At 35.9% G+C, this 24445-nt stretch overlaps 1 protein-coding gene across 1 annotated transcript in view; it reads right to left on the bottom strand.

The window, feature by feature from the left end:
* Window positions 1-24445, bottom strand: part of TAF4B (TATA-box binding protein associated factor 4b) — a 126472-nt gene that overhangs the window by 37842 nt on the left and 64185 nt on the right. The window contains exons 10-13 of the mRNA XM_077900318.1: window positions 23069-23238; window positions 18769-18899; window positions 13294-13419; window positions 6374-6430 (exon numbers count right to left, since the gene is read on the bottom strand). Of these exons, the coding sequence (XP_077756444.1) occupies window positions 6374-6430; window positions 13294-13419; window positions 18769-18899; window positions 23069-23238 (484 nt within the window). The remainder of the gene's footprint in view (window positions 1-6373; window positions 6431-13293; window positions 13420-18768; window positions 18900-23068; window positions 23239-24445) is intronic.

The raw sequence follows: 24445 nt of genomic DNA, 5'->3' as shown, positions 1-24445 counted from the left end.
GTGTGCTGTCCAACAACACATACATTAGTAGCGATGAAAGTAGCTAATGCCACCAAATGGGAATATTTGAAAGAATCTAAAAAACAAGAGAAATAAAGTACACTACTGATTCTGAGTTTAGCAAAGAATTAAGAATAGTGTCTTGTTTAGATTTCATAATTAAGTGTACACAGAAATAACAATAAAACCCTACCATCAAATAACAGATTTTTTTTAATAGTAAAAATTTAAATAGAATTTTAGATATGCTTTGTAAAGATTGACCAAACTAAAATTCTCAGTAATGCTTATAATCACTTCTAATTTACTGCAAACTACTGGGAAAAACAAGTTTAAATCCTAAATTATACTACAAAAGAAGCAAATAGTACCATATTAAACACTATTAACAGTGAACCCTAACCCAAAGGAACCAACAAAACAAGTTACAAAAAGTTACCCTTACCTCACCTAAAATTCAGGAATACCACAATAGAAACACAGGATCCCTTTCAACCCCTCAAAGAAAATTATTAGTCAGGCATTTCACCAAGCTCAACAACACATGGTCTGAGTATTTTTTTCTCCTAACCACTAACACTAGTTCTTATGATGTCAAAGACACTGTCCAGAACACCTGAGATACTTGGAATCTGGAATGTAGAGTCCAAGGCCTTGCTAGTCAACCCTTCTAATTCATCCCTACCTTTCAGGAAAATAGCACATTCCACATAATCTCAATTAGACTTTCTTCCTTAAACATAATAATTTATGTATTGTTTAATACAAATATAATTTGCATTAGATTATAGAACTTCCCTCCCCTTATGTCTTCCCTTTACATTTTTTTTTTTTCTTTTCAATCTTCTTTCTGGTCTTCTTGAAAGAAAACACACACATAAAAAAACTAACATATCCATGGGTCAATCCCAAGTTTACTTATTTAAGAGCTTGATGGCTTCTATCTTAACTGTTTCTATAGCTAATGTTCTTAAACTTCTATTTTTTCCTTTTATAAAACCTGACCTTTTCCTAAATTATGACAGCTATGTAATGTAAGCAGAGCATGTACTATTACATTAATCTAAAATACAGTTGACTCTTGAACAACATGGGTTTGAACTGCATGGGTCTACTTATATGTGATTTTTTCCCATACAGTGTAGTGTAGTACTGGAAATGTATTTTTTCTTCCTTATGATTTTCTTAATAACATTTTCTTTTCTCTAGCTTACTTTAGTGTAAAAATATAGTATATAACATACAGAATATATAACTATATTTTAATCAACCAGTAAGGCTTCTCATCAACAGAGGATTATTAGTAAATACATTTGAGGAGAGTCAAAAGTTATAAATGGGGGGGCACCTGGGTAGCTCAGTCAGTTAAGTGTCTGACTTTGGCTCAGGTCATGATCTCCGGGTCCTGGGATTGAGTCCCATGTTGGGCCTCTGCTCAGTGTGGACTCTGCTTGTCCTTCTCCCCCTCCCCCTGCTCATGTGCTCTCTCTCTCTCAAATAAATTCTTTAAAAAATGTTGTATGTGGATTACCGATTGCATAGGAGGATCATGCATTGTTCAAGGATCGACTGTAGAAGGAAATGGGAGTAAGTTCAAAGAAGTAAATTAACTTCTCCAAAGTGAGATGCAGACAAAGGCTAGTTGAATCTAGAATTAAAGACTTCTGACTTGTTGTTCAATTTCATTTATAATACATACTTCTACCAAAAGGTAGAATGTCTCTCAAGCCATACAAATCCTATACTTCAAAATTAATGCATGCAATCTTCTGATGATGCTCTAAACAAAATATTACCTTTCCTATGTAAGGTATACCAATTAAGAGATACAACCAATGAATGTCTCTTGTAAAAATACCCACTAAGAAAATGAGTATACCTTTCCTGACTCCGAGAGAACTCATTGAATGGTAATTAGACTATGCCAGCTCAAGATGCCAACTCTTAGATTCTCAAACCACAGTATTTTGTTTGACTTTCTATGACCATTTAGTCAAGGGGAAAATAACAGTGATGGATTTTCCTTCCCCTCCTAGACCAATGGTTCTAAGTATGATCTCCAGAGCAACAGCAGCAATAGCAAATCACCTGGAAATCTATTAGAAATGCAAATTCTCAGGCCTAACCCAGACCTATTGTATCATAAACTTGGGATGGGGCCCAGCAAACTGTGTTTTAACATATTTTCCAGATAATTCTCACATACACCAAAGTTTGAGAACCACTGTCCTGGACTATCAGTGTTTTGAAATATTTGCACCTTTTTCTCTATGTACATAAGCTTTTCACAACTTGTCATTTTAAGAATGCCTTCTCCACACTAAATTAATTGGACTGATAGAATATATTTTTAATGACAAGTTTCACTTTATCCTGTCCAGTGTTTCTTGAGTTTTGGCTCACGCAGAATAAGCATAAAACTTTAAATAGAAATTGCGATGATTTAATAATTAGCCTTAAGTATCACATTTCACTGACTCCATATCTGTAAAAATTTCATTTAAAAAATATCTTTTGTCTTTCTCATACTGAAATAACATTTTCTAATCAGTAACAAGTCTTGTGATTCACTATTTTATTTCTTGTACAATAATACCTTATGGAGAATTGCACTACTTGTAGTATTTATGTTCTATGTTTTCTATAAACAAAAATCCTAAGTACTTCAGGGTTCAAATTTTCTAATCTGCCACACAATTTAATCATTTAATACTTTTGCCCAGTTTCTACAGGTTGCAGTGGGAAGCTAATGTACTAGCAGGTACACGTCTTGCATTCCTTTTTCTTTCTCCTATTGTCTGATAACATATGTAAGTGGGAATGCTAGGAATTGTTAAAAGGAAGTAAATGAATTCTTTGTCTTACTCTGCACAGATGTGCTGAGTTCACATTTCCCAAAGGAGAAAGAAGATACTCAAAAGGAAATAAGGGTCACATTATATATAACAAACGTTTTAAGGAATCAGGATATATGAACTACAAGGTCAGTGGCTTGCCCCTCAGAATTCTGGATGATGTGGTAAGAAAAGAAAACGTCGAAGGCTAGATGGTAATCTAGGACAAGCGGTACATATTTCGACAAGTCTACAGCTGCGTTAAGCAAAGATGTACCTACTTGTTTGAAGTTAGAATTTGGCAATTAGTAATCTATTTTAAACCTTTCATAAATGGTAAAAATGGAGGAACATCAGTACTTTCATTTTGGAAAAGTAGGAAAATTTTTAAAAATCAGAATTTAAAAGTATCAATATTTAAAATATAAAGTTAACAATAGAATGCTTATAATATTATTGTTTTTATTTTTTTTTCAGGCAAAAACAGAAAAAAAAGGGGGGGGGGGAACTGCCCCAAAGTTGAAACTAAAATGTCTGAATTACAGAGATACCCAAAGACACTTTAGCCAGACAACAAGAAGGTTTTCAAATAGACAGATAACCTGTCAGGTCAATAAGAACAGTATGTAGCCGGAGCTACTTCAATGGACTGAGACTAGACTGGAGGCAAATCCCACAGGCAGCCTATTTTTTTAAGTGCCATAAAGAATGACAAAATCGCAAGAAGCCTACAGGAAGGATGAAAAGAAATTATTAACCACCTTTATAAACACCTGCCTAATTAAACACAGTTTGTCGTTATACCCAGAATGCAAAGAAGAAATGAATAGACACTAAAATGGTATTAGAAGAAAACGCACAAGAGAAATGATCAAGATTGAAACTCTTAATCCTTAAGAGTTGAAACCACCATGAATTATAAAAGTGTATATGATGGGGACTCAAGTTCAGATTTAATATTTATATGACAAACATCACTGCTAAAACATTTCCCAGGATCAATAAAGCCTACAACTTCTCTAAAGATTTCCTTGGAGTTCTGCACTCATAAAGTGCTGTTCTTTAATCTATTTCCTATGACCAGTTCAGGTAGGTAGTTACCTGGGAAAGGAAAGTAAACCAATTTCAAATAGAGCAACTGAAAGAAATCCATGCTAATTTTCACAATTGAACAAAGAAAACTGCCCAGAGAGCCAAATATCAAATAACAATAGAAACAAAAGCTTTACAGTTTATACCAGTGTGATAACAATTGGCATATCCCAAATGATAACCTTACAACTTACCATACAAGAGAACACTTCAACTCTATCAACTCTATATGAAGATAAGGTCAATGATTTTTGCAACCAAAATATGGTATCCCTGTGTGTTTGATTCTAAATTAGAGACCCTTGGAATATTAAAGTTATTAAAAGCTCTAGGGGACAGAGGAATGACAAAAATGACAATATTGTAGTTTCCTCAAACATTTGCAACTAAAAGAGTGTCTCTGTTCTTGGAATGAAGCCAGTGTATTTGATTTTTTTTTTTTTTAAACAAAGATTTAGGATAGTAAGCAAGTAGAAAACTTTCAAAATATATATATATATATTTTTTTTTTTTTTTTGAGAGAAATACAGTCCTTTAAATCTTGCTAGGAAAAAGAAATAATGGAGGTGCAAAAAGGGTAATAAACAAGTTTGCTACCACCGGCTCTCATTGAGAGGTCCTTTTTTTTTTTTTTACACATTTACACAAAAAATAAAAATAAATATAAAAAATAAAAATACTGTCCACCTATTCATTCCTCAGGAAATAATTAAGTACATTAAATGAAAAACCAACCAAATAAAATCATTCTATACAAACCTGAAGGAAAAATTAATCAATCCAGATGTTTATGAAAGAGGAATAGACAGGAAAATTTTTTTAAAGATAAAAGGGCAAGCTTTCTGATATATATTTTCCCAAAAGTAGGTAGAATTGGAAGAAAGTATGATAAGCATCTAATCAGTCCTTAATTTAAAAAAGGGGAATGCCTGTGCTTCAGAGCAACAATAGGTTGCCCATTCCCAAATAACCTATGAAGCCAGGCTTTCTTAAAGAGAGTAATTGGTAAGGTTCTCATACTAATTTTTTAGATAATATCTTTAGATAAATTTTCCACTGAAAAAGAAATGAGTATGAGAAGTGTTCTGTTGTTGAAATGAAATGTTTCTGGCTTCAATCCTTTCTAATGTTCTTCCTTTCCAGTTCTCCTGATCTCAATCCAGAAACCTCTGCATCCAGAGTTCATGCATTTTCCTTCTCTATTTTAGTGAAAACACACCACATCGATTGGAAGAATCTTACTAGATTTCCATTTGTTTTGCCTCAGCTCCTACATTAATCCAAACAATAAGGGCCTTTAAAACATTCATAAATAACCTGCTGCTGCTGGCACCTAGGAGCCGAGTGCTGCAATGTTAAGCAACAACAAATTTCATAGTTCAAGAGGCACAGTTAAGGAAAAAGGTTGCTCAGGAAATCACTCTTATTTAGCACAAAGATCCTTAAAAATTGCATGAAATCAGTCAAGTAACTATAGAAACCAATTTCTTCAGCTCCATATCACACGTCTCACACCTCAATTGTCTTTATTATCGTCTGCTGTCAGATCCTTAATCAGAAATGTGAACAGGCTTGATGATTTATTCAGCAGGGAAAAGAATCTGTAGGTCAAGTGAAAAATTTCACACACACACCCAAACACACACCACATCTTCAACCTTAGGTACTTTCATTTCCTTCTGTTCTCAGCAGCTCTGGGGGCAACTCCAGTGAGATCCAATATTAAGGCTCAATTAAAATAAGCTCCAATTAGTGGAGCTTTTTTCTCTGGGGCTAGAAAAGTCAGGAAATGGATATTGGGAAATGTAAAAAGTCAGCTACTGAGAGGAGGCTGCAGACATAAATGAACTTATTTGTTGATTTCTACAGTTGCTATGCAGAGGCCTCTGGGAGTAAAAGCTTAACCAGTCTAAGCTATAAACTAAAACCCCTGCAGCTAAACATGAACTGTGTGAAACAAGGGCTCCATTCCAGAACAGAAAACTGCTGGGCCCAGAAAATTAAAAGCCAGAGGCGTTTTCCATTTAAAACTAAATCCCAGTACCACCTCCCAGCCAAAGAATTATAAGCAGTATCAGATTTACAAAACGAACAATTACCCTGGAAAAATGTAGCCTATTGTACAGTCCCAGATGCTAAATCTCAGAAGTTTCTTTCTTTCTTTTTTTTTTTTAATCCCACATTATATTCCTCCAAGTACACTGCTGTAGTTTTACAAAGAGCCATTTCTAGACAGGCCTAAGCCTTGAAAATAAATTTTAAAAAGAGAGCACATAACTCATTGACCTCATTTGAAGGACTGCCCTTGCCTTCAGCAGTTCCTGTCTTTCCCCAAGGCTTCTGCAAATGGTATGCAACAGCAAAATAAACCCTGACCTAATTGCCAGGAGAGAGCTGCCAACCTTCCCTCCAACACAAAGACAAGCATGGTAACTTGAAAGTCCTACCTCTTTGGCTTTCTGCTTTAATCTCAGCTGTTCTGGATCTTCTTTATTGGAACGACTCTATCAAAGGAAAAGAAAATTTTAATAGAAATTACTAGCATCTAAACACCATAGTTGCCGTTAAATATTTAATAAATGACAATTTTCTCTTGTGATTGAAAACCTTAGCTCCGGGGGAAAATGCCTCAACCCAGTCTGGTGCACTCCCTCCTTTACGCCCCCTCCCTCTCATCATCTGGGCCGGCTGCTGCAGTTCTAGCCCCGAGGAAGCTTATACTGAAAATGATGCTAACAATGTCAGTCAGGTCCAGTTGAGGCATGACGTTGTTCTTGTTAGAACACTAAAAACTAAAAAATGGATGGTACAGATGAAGCGAAAGAAAAGAAGGATAATTGCTGGCTCAAATGAAGGAAAGCAATCAACACTGGCTCATCTTCAGGTGAAGCCATTTTGGAAAAACATGGCATTTCAAGGACTATTAAAATCAAGGATCTCACTGGGTGATGTATGAAATTGTTGAATCACTATATTGTATACTTGATATAACACTGTATGTTAACTGGAATTAAAATAAAAACAAAAATAGATAATATAATACCAGGAACCTGACTTTGAACCAAATCAATCTCCTTCAAAGTATGATTTTTTAAAAACTATATAGAAAATACTTCCCAACGTTTTCATTAGACTATCTTGTCATCTTTGGGTCCTCCATAGCACTCAATTGAATACTATGCACAAGTAAATGCCTAATAAATTTTTATTGAATATTGCTTTCCATATTGATTCAATTCAACATTCAAAAATAAATAATCTTACAGGACTGCTAGAAGGAGAGAGCTACCTTCTATATGCAATGCTATGATGAAGCAAAAGGTAAGGGACTTCATTTCTGAGACTATGAACTTCTGTCCACTGAGAAATATGCTCAGAAGTATTCTTTTTTCTCATTCTGTTTTCTAACTCCTTATAAAGCTGAATATTTGTTCTATGAAATGCAACATCAGCTAACTAAATATAGCTAGCAAAATAAAAGCTAAAATATTTTCTTATTTACTAAGTTATGTGATATGTTTTACTGATGTATCAGTACTTTTGTTAAAGGGAAGTACAAGAAAGAAGCCATTTAGATTTAAAAGTGCCTTGTAATTTTAAAAAAAGATTTTATTTATTTATTTGAGAGAGAGAATGAGCACAAGCCAGAAGGGGAGGGGCAGCAGGAGAGGGAGAAGCAGACTCCCTGCTCAATGAGGCTTGATTCCAGGACCCCAGGATCATGACCTGAGCCAAAGGCAGCCACCTAATGGACTTGAGCCACCCACACACCCCAAGAATGCCTTGTAATTTTAAACATATTAAGTGTTTACCTATATAAGGCTACCAAAAGCCAGTAACTTTTTTCTTCATTTTGTCTCCTATCTACTAAAACAACTTAACTTTAGCCCGAACTACAATAAACTCCTTTATTATTCTACTTATAATAATAGGACAATAGGGGTCACCCAGTCTGGGTGGCTTGGCGGTTGAGTGTCTGCCTTTGGCTCGGAGTGTGGTCCTGGAGTCCCAGGATCGAGTCCTGCATTGGGTTTTCTGCTTGGAGCCTACTTCTTCCTCTGCCTGTGTCTCCACCTCTGATTCTCTGTGTCTCTCATGAATAAATAAAATCTTAAAAAAAAAAAAAAGGATAATAAGTATGTACATATGTATTTATTTAAAAATGTGTATGTATGTTATATATTTGTAAGTGTATGATTTTTGCCTAGTATGAAATGGGCACATTTGAGTATCAAGTTTTTATCAGTCAACCAATATTTTATTAATTATTCATAAATAAATTCTACTCTGTGTGACTCTATTCTGAGCCTGGAAATATAGAAATGAAATAACAAGACAAAGCCTCTGCTTTTGAGTGACTTATATTTTAAGAAGAGAAAAAAATAAAACAAAAAATTTTATAAAAATGAAACACAGTTGTGATATGTAACACATTTATGATGGGGAAAAATAAATACAATTGCTCATAATGATAAGCACTATTAAGAAAATTGGATAATGTGATAGAAAGGAATGTATGTGGGGTACTTCTTTGCTAGGACAGGAGAGAAGACATCTGAGAGAAGTGACATTTGAGTAGAGATCTGAATGACAAGGAGGCAGCCACGCAAAATTCTGGGGGAAGAATAAGCAAAAGGCACAGTTATTGCAAAAGCATTAAAATGGGAACAAGCCTGGGAAAGCTGAGGAAAAAAGGAAGGCCTAAGTGGCTGGGCCATAGAGAAAAGTTGAAAGAGATAACGTTGGAGACCATGTAGGCCAAGATATGGAGTTGGGGTTTAATTCTAGTTATAATTTTAAAAAGCCACTAAAAGGCTTGGAGCACAGGAGTGACATGCCACTGCTACCACACTTTAGAACCATCACTCTGGCTGCTATGCAGTGGATGCAGCACTGTAGAGATCTGAGATCAGAAGCACAGGCTTCCAGAACAACTTAGGAGACTGCTCTACAACAACTGTGGTTTTAGAAAAAGGTGAGGGAAACTTGAACTAATGTCATAGCAGAGGAGATTAGTTTGAAATATATTTTGGAGGCAGAGCCAACTAGATTTATGGATTGGATGTAGGGTGTGAAGTAAAGAGAATAGATGATTTCCTAGGATTCTGGCCTAAGCAATTAGAAAGATGAGAATGCCAACTTTCTAAGGCAGTAAAAGGCCAAAGTAGATGTAGGACATGGGAACTCAACTTTAAGGTTGAGATGCCTAATTAGCAGTCTACAATGCCCTCTTGGCACCCCCAAAGAAGGTCAGTGTGACTGGAGCAGAGCAAGTAAAGAAGGGAGGGATATGAGAGGTATCTTTTAAAATCTGGTAAGAAATTTGGATTTTATTTTAAGTGTAAGAGAAAGTCACTAAAGGCTTTCAAGTAACAGATACGCATGATTTGTTATGAAAACATTATTTTGACAACAGTATGAAAAATAGATTGTAGAAGGAAAAGATCAGTTAGGAGACATTTTATTAAAAGTCCACTGAAAGATGATTTAGACCAGAGTGGTGACAACGGTGATGAACAGAAGATGATTAATACACTTGGGAAACACAACAGGAAGTGAACTGCATGTAGGGAGAGGAGAGGACTCCTAGGATTTCCCGGCTTGAACATCTGGGCAAATAATAGTGTCACTTACTAAGTTAGGAAAACCTATTGAGAGTAAAAGGTATTATGGGGGGAGGAAAATCAGAAATTCTTTTGGACACATTATATTTGAGATGCCTATTGGCCAACCATATGGAGACTTAGTAGGCAGTTAGCTATATCAAGTCCAGAGTTCCACAAGGTAGACTGAGTTGGAAATATAAATTTAAGACAGAAGCAGAGAAGAAGCCCTAGGACTGGGCCTGGATACTCTAATATTTAGAAGTCTGGTAAAGAAAGAAAAACCAATATGATCTCAGGGTTGTGAGATCAAGCCCTGAGTGAGCTCCTCCCTCAGCACATCTGCTTGTGAGTCTCTCTTTCTCTCCCCCTCTTCCCCTCCCCCTGCTTGTGTGCTACAAATAAATAAATAAATAAATTAAAAAAAAAAAAAAAGAAAGAAAAACCAAGAGAGAGTGAGAGTATAAAATATTATATCCAATAATAAGTAAACAAGTATTTAATAATTTATGATCTTGTTTGCAGCATAGTAATTGGAAATAAAATACCAATAAACCACTTCATTACACTGGCTGTGTGCTTGTTTACAAAATACTTGACGGGTCAAGGAAGAGCATCTTCCTATCCCAGCTGTTCTTCCCAGTGCAAGAGGGGTGAGTGTGAGGTCTGAGATTGTGGGCCATTGAGAAGCAGCAGAGTGATAAGGTTGTGGTGCACGACATCCTTGTGGGGGGTTGGAGCACATGAGGGTATAGATCAGTGGCCAAGAATGCCAGATGATGAAAGGCTAGAGAGACTGACCAAAGCATGGGCTGGTGGGCATTACTGCCAATTACCTGGGCATTGAAATGAGGGCAGGGGAAACAGTGGTAGCAAACAGAGGAGGCAGCCAGCATGGCTGTTTGGAGATTAGTTAGACTGAGCAAATAAGTAAATTGAAGACATAAGTAAATATATCAAGGATAATGAGAGTCAGGTTTCTGACTGTGGAAAAAGTATTTATAAACACAGATTTAGGCTAGACAAAGCCCTAAGATACTAGAGTCAGAGGTATCTATATAAACTTATGGTTTTAGAATATATACACTACATGTGTAATATACATACACCATAAATTTATCTCCCAGATCTGTCCACCATTTGAGAGGGTCTACATGTAGCAATGAGCACACTGTACATTCTATTCTTGGGTTTCCGGATAACATTCTCAACTAAAAAGATGCAGGATTCTTTGTAGAAATGGCTGATTCCAGGGCTGAGGAAAGACAAGCAAAAGCTGGGCCTGGAATAAATTGTGCCAAAAGTAAGAGTAAGTTCAGTGAATGATGGCAACATGAGTAATAGACAGATGTGCCAGCTGGAAGAGTCTCCCACTCAGGAGGAATTTGAGTATCAAAATAAATAATGATAGTAATGGATTATAATCTATTGAATCAAATAGAAATCCAAGGCCATTTTATTATGAATGAATAAAAGAGAAAGAAAAGCTCTTCCACATAGAATGCTAGTAAATCTAAAAGATGATGAAAATTAAAAAATCACCTTTTATATTTATAAGTAGTGCCCATCATAGAGGTAGCTGATTCAGGTAGATATCATCTATGGGCACTAAAGTTGATAGGTGCGGGTTTGGTGAGGAGGGAGATATTGGTATAATCTTGAAATACCTTCCTATGAAAAGCTGATTATAAAAGGGAAAATGGCAAATTTGAAATGGAGAGAATTGGCAGGCACCCACATGACTGGGTGATCAAGGTTGTCTTACAACAGGATTAGCTGAGAAGAATGTATCTATTCCTGCTAAGAATTCATAGCCTAAGTCATGAGGAACTATCAGATGAACCCAGGAATTATCAGTCACCCTACAGATGGTGAGGCCTGTACTCTTAAAATCTGTCAAAGACATCAAAGAGAAAGTCATAAAATCTGACTAAAGGAGCCTGAAGAGATGACAACTGAATGAAACACATATTGTTGAATGGGAAAATGGACCATGAAGGAAAAGGAGACTGGGAGGAGACAGTTGGTAAAATCTGAATGGGGTTTGTGGATTACATGGCAGTGTTATACTGGGTTATACAGCAGAATGTCCTATTTTCACAAATATATGCTAGAACGTTTAGAAGTTATGGACCTCAGGGCTGAAGCTTACTTTCTTTTTTTTTTTTTTTTTTATAAGTGTTTTTTTTTTTTTTTTTTTTTTTTATTTATGATAGGCATGCAGTGAGAGAGAGAGAGGCAGAGACACAGGCAGAGGGAGAAGCAGGCTCCATGCACCGGGAGCCCGACGCGGGACTCGATCCCGGGTCTCCAGGATCGCGCCCTGGGCCAAAGGCAAGCGCCAAACCGCTGCGCCACCCAGGGATCCCTGAAGCTTACTTTCAAAAGGTTCAGAGAAAGGCTAATTAGAGATGATAGTTGTACAACTTGTAAATATACAAAAAAAAACCTTGGAATAGAAAGAAAGGGGTAGCCCGGGCGGCTCAGTGGTTTAGCGCCACCTTCAGCCTGGGATTGAGTCCCACGTCGGGCTCCCTGCATGGAGCCTGCTTCTCCCTCTGCCTGTGTCTCTGCCTCTGTCTCTCTCTCTCTGTGTCTCTCATGAATAAATAAATTAAATCTGAAAGAAAGAAAGAAAGAAAGAAAGAAAGAAAGAAAGAAAGAAAGAAAGAAAGAAAGAAAGACACAGAGATGAAAGAGAATAATGATAAGGGGTGTGTGTGCATGTGTGTATAGAAAAGGTGGAGATGGAGAAAATGCAGTATGTGTTTAAAATGGGGGCATCTGAGAAAAGGAGATGAGGATCCTTCGTATAGTTCTGACAACTTTCCTGTAAGTATGAAGTACTTCAAATTAAATTAATTTTTAAAAAAGTGATTAGTATGTGAAATACTCTAAACGGGGAGGCTGCCAATAACACTACAAATTAAAACTAAAGTGTTTAAAACAAAAAAAATCAGTCTAGTGCCCAACCTTTAGGACTATGCGTACAGAGAAATGTGAAGCAACAGGAGGCAAATCACTGTAAAACTAGTTTTCCTTTCATCTAGCACTAACAGTCCAGGAAAATGTTCCAATAAAGGAGAAAAAATAAAAATATTATATATATTTATAAGATAAATACTTTTTTTTTTTTTTACCTGTTCTTTTATTCTCTAACCCATTTCTGCCCATTCTGGGAAGATTTTTGTTCCATATAATCCTATTAATCCTAATTTTACCCATAAATTTCCAAACTTTCCTCTCTCCAATTCAACTTGGCACCTATGAAATTATATCCTTAAAAAGACCTTGAACATTTTAAAAAACATTCTTACTTGGGGGGTGCCTGGGTGGCTCAGTCAGTTAAGTGTCCAGACTCTTGATTTCAGCTCAGATTATGATCTCAGGGTCTCGAGATCAAGCCCTGCCTGGGGCTCCATGCTGGGCAGGGAGACTGCTTGAAATTCTCTCTCTCTCTCTTCCTCTGCCCACCCCCCCTCAAATAAATAAATCTTTAAACAAACAATTTTTAGTTGGGGGTAGTAAGTATGATCCTAGACACACAGGAACTGATAATGAGGAGACAAAAGATTATACCTCTTAAAATAATTACTGAAATTCACATCATTCTGGCTGTGAGAGATTTTATTAATAATTTCATTTAAAGAAGTCCTTCAGAGAAATCTAAAAGCCTAATAAAAACAGGACAGTTGGCCAATAATAAAGCCAATTCTAACCTCCTTGCCAGGTCATGGTCAATCATAAATCACATAGGCTCTTACCTTGGCTACCCTAAGTAACATTTCTCTTTCTTCTAAATCCTTTCTCTGTTTTTCCAATTGATCTAGCTTTTCGAGAAACTTGAGTTGTGATCTGGTATCACTAGACAGGATGTAATTTTCACTTGCCTGGAAAAAAAGAAAAAAAGAAAGTGTTACAATGATCCTAGGATTAAATACATTCTACATTAGGTATTATAAATCAGCTAACAACAATACCCATGTACATAGAGGGCTAAATTTTCAGAAGGTTATTGGTATTTCTGATGACACAAACAAAAAAGAACCTTAGTCATCCTTAAAAGTTGAGAGGTGATTAAGCATTTAAATTTCAGAGCTTTCCTAGTAGGCCTCATTCAGAGGGGAAAAAAGAGAAGCCAAGTAGATCCTAACAATAGCAAATAGAAAGCAAGAAAGTGTACCATGTATCTATAGTCTAAATCTTTTCAGTTAAATTATTGTCCATCTCTGCAGACCTTAGTATGATTAATTAAATCTTAGGTCCGTGAAAGACAAAACCAAAACCCCAAAACTAATCACTTCACTAAAAAACTGACCAAAGATCAAAGTTATCAACCTTGTTTCCATTATTGTGTTGGTCTAACCTTGACAAGTGAGTACATCTTTAATCAAAACGCAATATAAGATAAAATAGCAAACATTTGAAATCCTAAGCCTTGTTTTGAGGATTCCTTTAAGCTATGAACTTGAGTAGAAATTATAGTCAAAGAAATTAAGTGTATATACAACTTAAAAATGAAAGCCATAATGAAGTATTTTTGTCTTAAGTCGCTTCATAAAATGATAAAATTTAGTGTCATTTATTCTGATATTCTAGAGTGTAAGACAGTGCTTTCCGATCTAAATATTTTGTAATTTTCTTCATCTGATATGACTACCTATCTTTACTCTCTAATACACATAAGATGAGGGGTTAGTGGTGGGCAATCTTCCCAATCAGCATTTAAGACATCCTGCCATCTAGTCATCTAAGTAATTCAGACATTCAAGCTATGGGATGGAGACTAGGGGAGACTGTATAATAGGAAAACTGAAATGTTTTTAAACATTTAGTCCAATAGTCAGTGCCTGGCTTAGAAACCATAGGTACAGCACCAATCCCATCTTTGTTTTATCCCATGCTTATGGCTGATTCAATTAACTGGGACCAAGAGATTTCATATGCCCGAGATTCCTTCTAAATTAAATTTTTATTGTTGGTATTTAACTAGATCAAAAGAGTATTACGTAGTATAACGAACAAGGATGTATTAGTGCTACTTATTTTAGTTCATGTTTAATACAAAATGAATTCTCAGATGCTTTTAAAGTTAAATAATATGATAGAATATGGAATACATTATAGACCAACCATGAGGCATAAACATAATAACCAGTGGTTTCTTAAATACTTCATCTCTACCATTTTTGTGCTCAGATACTCTGGAGATAGTTTACTGACAGAATTTAATTTTAAAAGGACAACAAATACTAAATTAAAAAGGGGCACAGACTTTCTAAAATTTAACCCAATCTCATCCCTGTGCTAAAATCGCTTCTTCTCCCAACTTGGGATACAAATGTATCTGGCTTAATGCATCTTTCCTTTATTTTTACAGACATTAAACAAATGAGTGCCTCCCCTATTCCTATTGATTCTCCAACCTTATTTAAACAGTAACTCCAATCTTAAAACATTGTTTCCTCTCTACCAAGCTGGCCTAACTGAAGTCTTTATGCACCACTAAATAGAGTGGTTTAACAATGAAAATGTAAGGAGTCAGACCAAATGATAACAAAGCAAATCAAGCAAATCCCATCTAAAGAAAGCATTACAGCCCCTTTCAACTAGAAAACACTGACGGGACACCTGGGTTGCTCAGTCAGTTGAGCACCTGTCTCTTGATTTTGGCTCAGGTCATGATCTCAGGGTCCTGGGATTGAGCCCCGAGAGAGGTTCCACACTCAGCGGGGAGTCTGCTTGAGGATTCTCTCTCTCTTTATCCCTTTCACCTGCCAGCTTGCATGCATGTGTGTGTAAGTACATGCTCTCTCTCTAAAATAAAGCAATCTTAAAAAGAAAAAAGAAACACTGAAGCTTCTCTATAGCTACTGGTGTACAGAAGAAGACTGTAATATACCTTCAGTGGGAAAACACCTGGCACTAGATCAAAAGCTTTGTATCACACGTGTCACTTTCTACTTCTTTACTTAAATCTCAGTTTATGGACTATGATTAATTAGATAATTATATATAAACATGTGAAAGATTACCAAAAGTAAATGGATGTCAAATGGAAAGAGATGATGGAATTTTGCTTTTAATAAAAGTAAGCTCGCTTTTGTGAAATTCATGGGGTAAAATTTCCCACACTGTACAGACAAAAATAAATCCTATCAGGGATGAACTGAAATATAAGGACAGGGCTAAATTTGTGACACAATGATTATTATAATATCAAAGCCTACAAAATAAGTATAATTTTGAACTATATCCAAATATAACTAAATGATTATTTATTTGTTTAAAGAAGGATAATAATGTAGCTACAAATTCAGACAGTGGTATTAACTGTATTAAGGAATGAGTGGGGAAAGGCAGACTGGGGAAAATCAATCAAGATAGGCAGTGTACAGACAAAAAAGTTAAGGAAGTGTTAGCTTTTAAGTTAAGTTACTGAGGTTCCAGGTGGGGTAGATACTATGTATCATTTTGCCTAGGGCAACTAAATCCTTAGAACATATGCTATTGATATACAACAGAAGAATTCCATCTGAGATTTGGATGACACTCATAATAGTAAACCCTACTTGGAAAAATTCTCTTTCATACTAAATTGTACAGTTACATTTTACATAGAAACTGCCCATTGTAAATAAAAGTTCACTCATTTATCTTTGAAAATACATGGCAATTGAGGTAGAAATAGGGGAGAATTCAGGTTTGAAAAATTTTAAAGACTTTTAAAAAGTTACAGTAAAAAGTTAAAAAAAAAATTTCCCCACATCCCAATACTGAAGGCAAACTGATTTTGAGTCAAACTAGATTATTACAAATTTAGGATGTTAATTGTGATCCCCAAAGTAACCACCAATAAAATATCTAAAAAAGTATACACAAAAGGAAATGAGAAGGGGACCCAAATAGTACGTAACAACAATAAAAATGAAACCAAAAAGGCAGTAATAACAGAAGTGGGGGGAGGGGGGGAGAAAAGCTACAAAGCATATAGAAAAATGGTGAAATAGCACTTTCCCCTTATCAATAATCACTTTACATGTAAATGGATTAAACTGCCCACTCAAAAGGTAGAGACTAACAGAATGCATAAAAGACTTGATCAACTACAAGTCTACAAGAGATTCACTTTGGATGAAAAGTCATGAATAAACTGGAAGTGAAGGATAGAAAAAAAATTTCATGCAAATAATCAAGGAAAATAGAAATGGCTACATTAATATCAGGTAAAATAAACTTTAAGTCAAATTGTTAAAAGAGATAGAGATACACAAGGGCGCCTGGGTAGCTTAGTTGGTTAAGTGTCCAACTCTTGATTACCACTCCAGTCATGATCTCAGGGTCATGTAATGGAGCCCTGTGGTGGGCTCTGTGCTAAGCGGAAAGTCTGCTTGAGATTGTTTCCTTCTCCTTCCCTCTGCTTTTCCTCTGACACTGGCATACACTCTCTATCTCTTAAAGAAATAAATCTTTAAAAGAGATAGAGAGATAAGCAAGGGCATGATATATTGACAAGAGTCAATTCACCAGGAAGATATACATACCAGACAATAGCACCCCCAAACATATGAAGTGAACATTGAGAGAACTAAAAAGAGAAATAGTTCTACAACAACAGTTCAAATGTCTTCAATATCTCTTCTAGACAGATCAAGAAGGAAATAGAGGACCTAACATTATAACCCAACTAGATCTACCAGACTTTTATGAACTTTTATTCCAGTTAACAATAGCAGAATACACATTCTGCTTAAGTGTACGTTGAACATTCTCTGAAAGGCAGCTATGCTCACCACTATACCACCAACGCCGGCTGAACATTCTCTGAGATCATACATTAGGCCACAAAACAAGCCTATATACATTTAAATTGATCAAATCACAAAAGAATCTACTCTGCCCATATGGAATGAAGCTAGAAATCAACAATAAAAGAGAAATTGGAAATTTCACAAATATGTGGAAACTAAACAACATACTTTCAAACAACCAAAGGATCAAAGAAATCTCAAAGGAAATTAGAAAATACTTAGAAATAAATGAAAAGAAAAACACATGTACCAAAACTTACAGAATGCAGTGAAAGCAGTGCTCAGAGGGAAATTTATAGCAGTAAATGCTTACATTAAAAAAGGAAGATCTCAAATCAGTAACCTACTTTTATACTTTAAGGAACTGAAGTAAAAAATGAAAGTGGGATCATTACTGCTGATCTTACAGAAATAAAAAGATTTTTGAAGAAAACACTATAAACAACTGTATGCTAACAAAACAGGACCTAGAAGAAATGGACTCTTTCTGAAAACACACAAAAAGAACTATTGATACTGTTTCTCCCCCATAGCTTTTTCTCCTGATGATCACTCATTTAAGTTGGTCCTGCATATTCTTATGAAGATTTATACAAGCGAAGACCTATAAGCAACTATCAATAGTTCTTCCAAAGTTCAAAATAAAGCAGAAAGGAGAGAAAATAGAATGATTCCTCCAGGGAACTTATGAGTGATACAGTAGCTGCTATTTCCCTGAGTTCCTTTTAACCTATGGCTAGGACATCGTGACAATGACCACTCTCACAAACTCAAAACCTTATAAGGTTATCCACATACCACACTGCACAATATTTGATCTAGCTATCAACATTTCTTGGTATAGGGGGAAAAGGTTATCTTTTTCTTTTTCATCACCTAATAAATTCGCTCTCCACTAAAACCATAATACAGATAAATCAAGTGCTTTCATCTTAATGATGGCAAGTGATTTGGTTCATACTACTAGAGACAAGACAGGCTATCCTTGCATTTAATTTGTTTAAAAAGCAGCCAATAATGATAGTGAGCAGCCCGACCATTAGCACTCAATACAATTATTTAATTTATTAAAAAGGACAACAATGCTAGCAGAGTACAGAGCACTGAAGAGAACAAAGCTATCCAACATTCTATTCTAATATATTCTCCTTCCCAATCAAAAGCTATAGAAGTCTCAGGCAGAACAGATGCGTATTTCAATCTACGCTGACACAGAACCTTTGGGTACAATTTTAAACTCTATGTTAATTTTGTCATGTAAGCATATCTAAATCAGGCAAATTAGGAGTGAAACTCTTGTCTACCAATATGGACTATGTCTCAACCATTTTCTTTAAACATATACTTCAAATATGCATCCATACCAAAAAACTACCTTTAACATGACAAAGAAGAAAGAGTTTGTACTTCTTTAACGATTTCCTTTACCTTGTAAGTTGTCATTCGATGCTGAGCAATTGTAGTCAGTTTTTCTAGAAGGCCTCGTAATCGCTCCTGTGTTGCATGGGAGATCAAGTTCACAGCATCAGAGTTAAGTTCTGTAATGTCATGCTTTTTACCTGTAGAAGCAGAGAAAATCCATTACGTGTTTTAGTAGTGGCTGATAATTGAAATAATTAGCACAGCAGGTATTCTGTTCCCCCTGGAAGTCATACCCATTATGAATAAAGGTTTGGAGATTATGATTTTCCTGGTAAAGTCACAACTTCAAAGATCTTAGACATTACATTAATAAAACCTAGCCTGAAGCCTCAGAAAATATAGACATTGTTTCACTTAGCCTCTAGAATCATTCTCCTTGCAAGGTCATTTATAGGACAAAGTTAATAAGAACACAAATCAAGTCTAGTGTTCAGGGAGGAAAATGGTAACTGCAGAAATTAGTGCCGTATTCTGTTAATTTTAGTAATTAAAAAAAAATAGAAAATTACATTTTGCCCTGTTTGACACTGTTAACAATTTATGACATTTATTTCAATGAATTGAGACTGTGGGTCTGCTACTGCCTTGTCTACAAGACATGCCTACACTCCTTTTGTCCATTACCAATCATGCTTATTTTGCACTAACTCATGTTCTGATAAATTGACCTGGTAATTAATTTACAAGTTGAAATGGGGTCAAAGCTTCATCATTTCACTCATTCATTTTAATAAATTCTATTTCACTGTATCTCCCTTCATAGATAAACCAAACTTCTACTCTTCTTTCAGTTAACTAGGAAGAAAGACTCAGGAAAACAACTTGGGCCACATACCCAAAGGCAGAGCTCATTTATAAAGCAACCTTATCAGTATTTAAATAGTAATTCCTCAGCTCAGTAAAACCACCTGTATCAACAGAGACCTAAATCTAAAGATATAATGAATTGTGTCATCTAATTTAAATGAGATTTTTAATAGTACTATTGTACTTATTTTAAACAAACATATCAATTTGCTTTTGCACTCTCATCTGAAACATACTCATATACTCATCAAAATGGAATCAGTATAGCAAAAATAAGCTTTAATTATAAGCCCACAAATCTTAAATACATTCTTTGACATTATTCCATAATGAATGATAAACTTCAAAGTGTAGGCTATAGGATGTGAGGGCTATCTGGCTGTGACACCTGTCACTGCACTGATCAGCAGGGTGGATTCAGTCGATCTGGCTGCCAACATGAAGTCCCCTTCCTCTCCCACTCTTCCTCGTGCATCCCTCCCAAAGCTGCAAACTCCCTTGAAAAGAGAGACCTGTCTGGATAGAGGAAGGCCACTATAAGTCAAGTCAACTGATGAATAAAATCTAGTTGGCGCTTTTGAGCTTGTTATGTGATTTTATAAAACGTCTGTGTAATTTAATTTAGGTAATTAGCAAAAAAGGAAGAACACTGGCATATTTATTCTCCAATATTATTCAAAGATTTTTACAAGTTATTTATTTATTTATTCATGAGAGAATTTATTTGTTTACTTATTCATTCATTCATTCATTCATTCATTCATTCATTCATTCGAGACAGAGAGAGAGAGAGAGGCAGAGACACAACACAGGCAGAGGGAGAAGCAGACTCCATGCAGGGAGCCCGATGCGGGACTCGATCCTGGGACTCCAGGATCATCCCCTGAGCCAATGTCAGGCACTAAACTGCTGAGCCACCCAGGGATCCCCACCAATATTATTCAAATAGAAAAATTTTTGCCCCAGATTTCTTCGGGTTAATTTATAGTTTCTGTTATTAAGGAATAGTCCTGGTTCTGAGCTGTTCTGTAAAGATGAAATTTTACTATAAATGGAAAACATTCTTAGAAATACTTAACTCTATTCACTCTATAGTTTGTTTTTTAAAAAGCACAGGTAATTCAGAGGAAGTTTTGCAATTTTCCATTATATTAAATGATAAATTTGTGCTTAATTATTAAGGACTGAAAACACCAAGTAGTTACACCCAGAATCCTCCTTGAAAGCAGAGGTTGGCAAACTAAATTTGGTCTCTTTTTATGTATAAAGTTTGATAGGAATACAGTCTTGCCTATTCGTTTATGTATTCTCTATGGCTGCCTTTGCAGTATAATGGAGTTGAGCAGTAATGACACAAACCACATGATCCACAAAGTGGTAAATCTTTACTATCTGGCCCTTTGTAGAAAAAAGTTGCCCATCCCTGTCCTAAATGATCAGACTGTTCTTTTAGTGCTAAAAACTTTCCTATCATAGAAACAAAGTTTAAGTCAAGCTAGAAATAAAATTTGTCAGGGGGTTGGGAACTGATAAAAAGTTAAGTATCTACTTCTACTCTACCAAAACTCTAGATAATTATATGGTTACATTGAGTCAATACCAGGAGTTTTTCAAACCATCACAGGAAAGTATCATGCTTGTACCAAAATTAAGGAATTGGCTCCTGTATAGTACACAATACATATGCAAAGAAGAAACTGAAAGAGAATAAGAGAGAGATGGAGGAAAGAAGGCAAAGGAGTGAAGAGGGAAGGGCTGGGAGAAAAGTCAAACAAAATGCAAACAAACAGCAAATATTTTATCATCAGCTCCTCTGAATTCCTATTCTTTTGGACTGCTTGTAAATTTTAGTTTTTCATAAAAAAAAGAGAAAGATAACAGAGGGACTCCTGGGTGGCTCTGTCCGTTGACTGTCCAACAACCGATTTTGGGTCAGGTCATGATCTCAAGCCCCATTGTTGGTCTCAGTACAGTCGGCTTGAGATTCTCTCTCTGACCCTCTCCACACACTCTCACTTGCATGTGCTCTCAAATAAATAAATCTTAAAAAGAACGGTAACAGATACCCAAGTTACATCAGAAATGGAAAAAAAGGGAACCCTGGGTGGCGCAGCAGTTTAGCGCCTGCCTTTGGCCCAGGGCGCGATCCTGGAGACCTGGGATCGAATCCCACGTCGGGCTCCTGGTGCATGGAGCCTGCTTCTCCCTCTGCCTGTGTCTCTGCCTCTCTCTCTCTCTGTGACTATTATAAATAAATAAAAAATTAAAAAAAAAAAAAGAAAAGGAAAAAAAAAAGGATGCCTGGGTGGCTCAGCGGTTGGGCGTCTGCCTTCGGCTCAGGGCATGATCCCTGGATCCGGGATCAAGTCCCGCATGGGGCTCCCTGCGAGAAACCTGCTTCTCCCTCTGCCTGTGCCTCCGCCTCTCTCTCTCTCTCTTTGGGCTCCTGAGAGAAGCCTGCTTCTCCCTCTGCCTGTGCCTCTGTCTCTCTCTCTGTGTCTCTCATGAATAAATAAATAAATCTTAAAGGAAAAAAATGATAATCTGTATAGTACATAGTAGGAGCTCAAACATTTTATTATTTTGTGAAACAGATTTCAAATATGTAATAGTAATATACTTTGTAGTCCTTAAAAATACTATGGGTGTAAATCAGAAATCAGAAACCTTCACATTTTTGAGATAGGGCTTCAATATAAAATATAAAGATCCTTACTAAAGTATACTCAAAGGTCACAAGTATTGACCTCCCAAATTTGATATGAGTGATGAAGAAGGTACTCCAAGAAGTCCCAGGGTTAGGACCATGAAATTAGATCATTTACATGCAATAATCTTTCTTCAAACTGTCTTGTTTTTCAGTCAATCGGGGAAGAATGTAGTCTTTCATGTTACTGCAAGTTTGGTATTAAATAACAACAAAAAAGCTGTATGGTTCCAGAACAAAACTGGAGTATACTCTCCCATTTCCTTCTACATACTGCAGCTACTGAGTAACTACTTGGGGACCTAGGGAGAAATCCGATATTTTAATTTAGTTCTTTTAAGGTAAGGATGAGTTTGAATTTCAGAGTTGAGAGAAGGTAAAAAGGGACTATTTCTATATTTCATAGTACTTGGCAGTTTCTAGAATTCATAAACATGAATTTTTAACGTATACAAATATGTGTAGTCCAACCAAGAAAGGAACAGGACAGAAAAAAATAGTATATCATATATACATTGCATGAAAAATATATACATCTTTCTCCCACTAAGAAATATAAGTAAAATATTAACTTCTATTATCTAAACCAGAAACCATAAGTTATGATTTGTTATGTTAATAGTTTTTAAAATGAAATACTTCTTTCTGTAATACCCATGAAATCCCAATTATTTCCAGAGCCTTATTTAAGCCCCAGAGTTTCAGGAAAACCAACTCAGGCTGCCTCTTTTGATAACACTTTCCCTGGAACAGACCGTCCTCTTAGGTCAATAATCTTAAGTCTGCACTTACCAATGTCTAAAATTCTCTTTTGCAGAGCTCCAATGAAAAGAAATGGTTCATCTTTACATGATTGTACAAGTGTGCCAACCAATTCAGAATTTGTTGCTAAGATGCAGGCATTTTCTTCACTGAGGTTGACTCCTGCCATGGAAGTCACATCATTGATGTCATCTTCATCTCTAAGCAAAAGAAAAGATAACTTTTTGGTGTAGTGGTGGCTGACATGTATATGAATGATTTAAGAGAACAAGGAATTATAGATCTCCTCTTATAACTAAAGATATCATTTTACTCAATTCATCCAAGCAAGAGAACTGAAGAATAGTTATCCTCCCCTGAAAGTCTTTAAAAATTAATTGGTGTGTCTAACCATCAGCATACATTTAATATCAAGAGATGAATCAGAAGCAACTTTGTCTTCTAGTGCCCATCTCTCCATCTTTCAGTTTAGTAAATGGATACACCAACAGGGACTTGTAGGTTAAACTAAGTTATCGACAAATGCCCTGCAATGAGAGACAAGAAATGAAAACAGTCTTCTTTGTTTTCATCCAAGATGATCAAAAGCCCATCAGATTTCCCTAGTACACTCTACTGTTCCACTGAGGAGCAGAAATTCACTGATCCTGAAAGGTCCTTACCCACACAAAGATCCTTGAGAAGAAGCTTTCCTGACTAGCTATTCTGAAACCAAATGGTTAAAACTAGTTTTGATTTTCTGCTGCAGACTTTTGGTGTGTTCCATTGTACCAATTAAATTCATTAAACCACATCCTCAAGCAAATGGCTGCAAAGGGTCTACATCTAAAATTACACAGGACACAAACATACACACTAACATGACATATATATAAAACACAAAATATGTTTCAGCTCTTTGCAGTGTACCAGCAAAATTAAATAGTTGTTTTTATCCGACAGGATTGCTATATGGCTACAGTGCAAAGAAGAGTATATATGTTTAAGGGTAGAAAAGAAAGAGAGAAAAGAAATATGAAAACTCCCTCACAGAATCCTTACCACCATATGTAATAATAACCATGTTACCGATCATAACTCACCTACCAATGCATAACATAATTTACACAAACATGATTATATGAAAAAAATGTTGCTTCTCTTTATTGCATGGGCCAAATGGTATATCATGTGGTCTCATGTCAATGGATTTAAATTATGAAACTCCCTGTGGTAATGCATTTGTGCATGAGAAAGGGAAATAAATTATAATTGTCAAGCACACAAGAAATGAAGGCCTCTGTTGTTCCATTTTAAAAAGTAACACATTAGGGGTGAGGGGGAAAGAGCCCATGCTCAAACATATATAAGAGATTAAAACAAACAAACAGCAACCCCCCCCAAACCACAAAATAAAAAACAAAAACC

The sequence above is a fragment of the Canis aureus genome, chromosome 6 (assembly GCF_053574225.1).
Source record: "Canis aureus isolate CA01 chromosome 6, VMU_Caureus_v.1.0, whole genome shotgun sequence".
Lineage (NCBI taxonomy): Eukaryota > Metazoa > Chordata > Mammalia > Carnivora > Canidae > Canis > Canis aureus.
The sequence above is the reverse complement of the archived record's forward strand: the minus strand, read 5'-3'. Positions and strand labels throughout refer to the sequence as shown.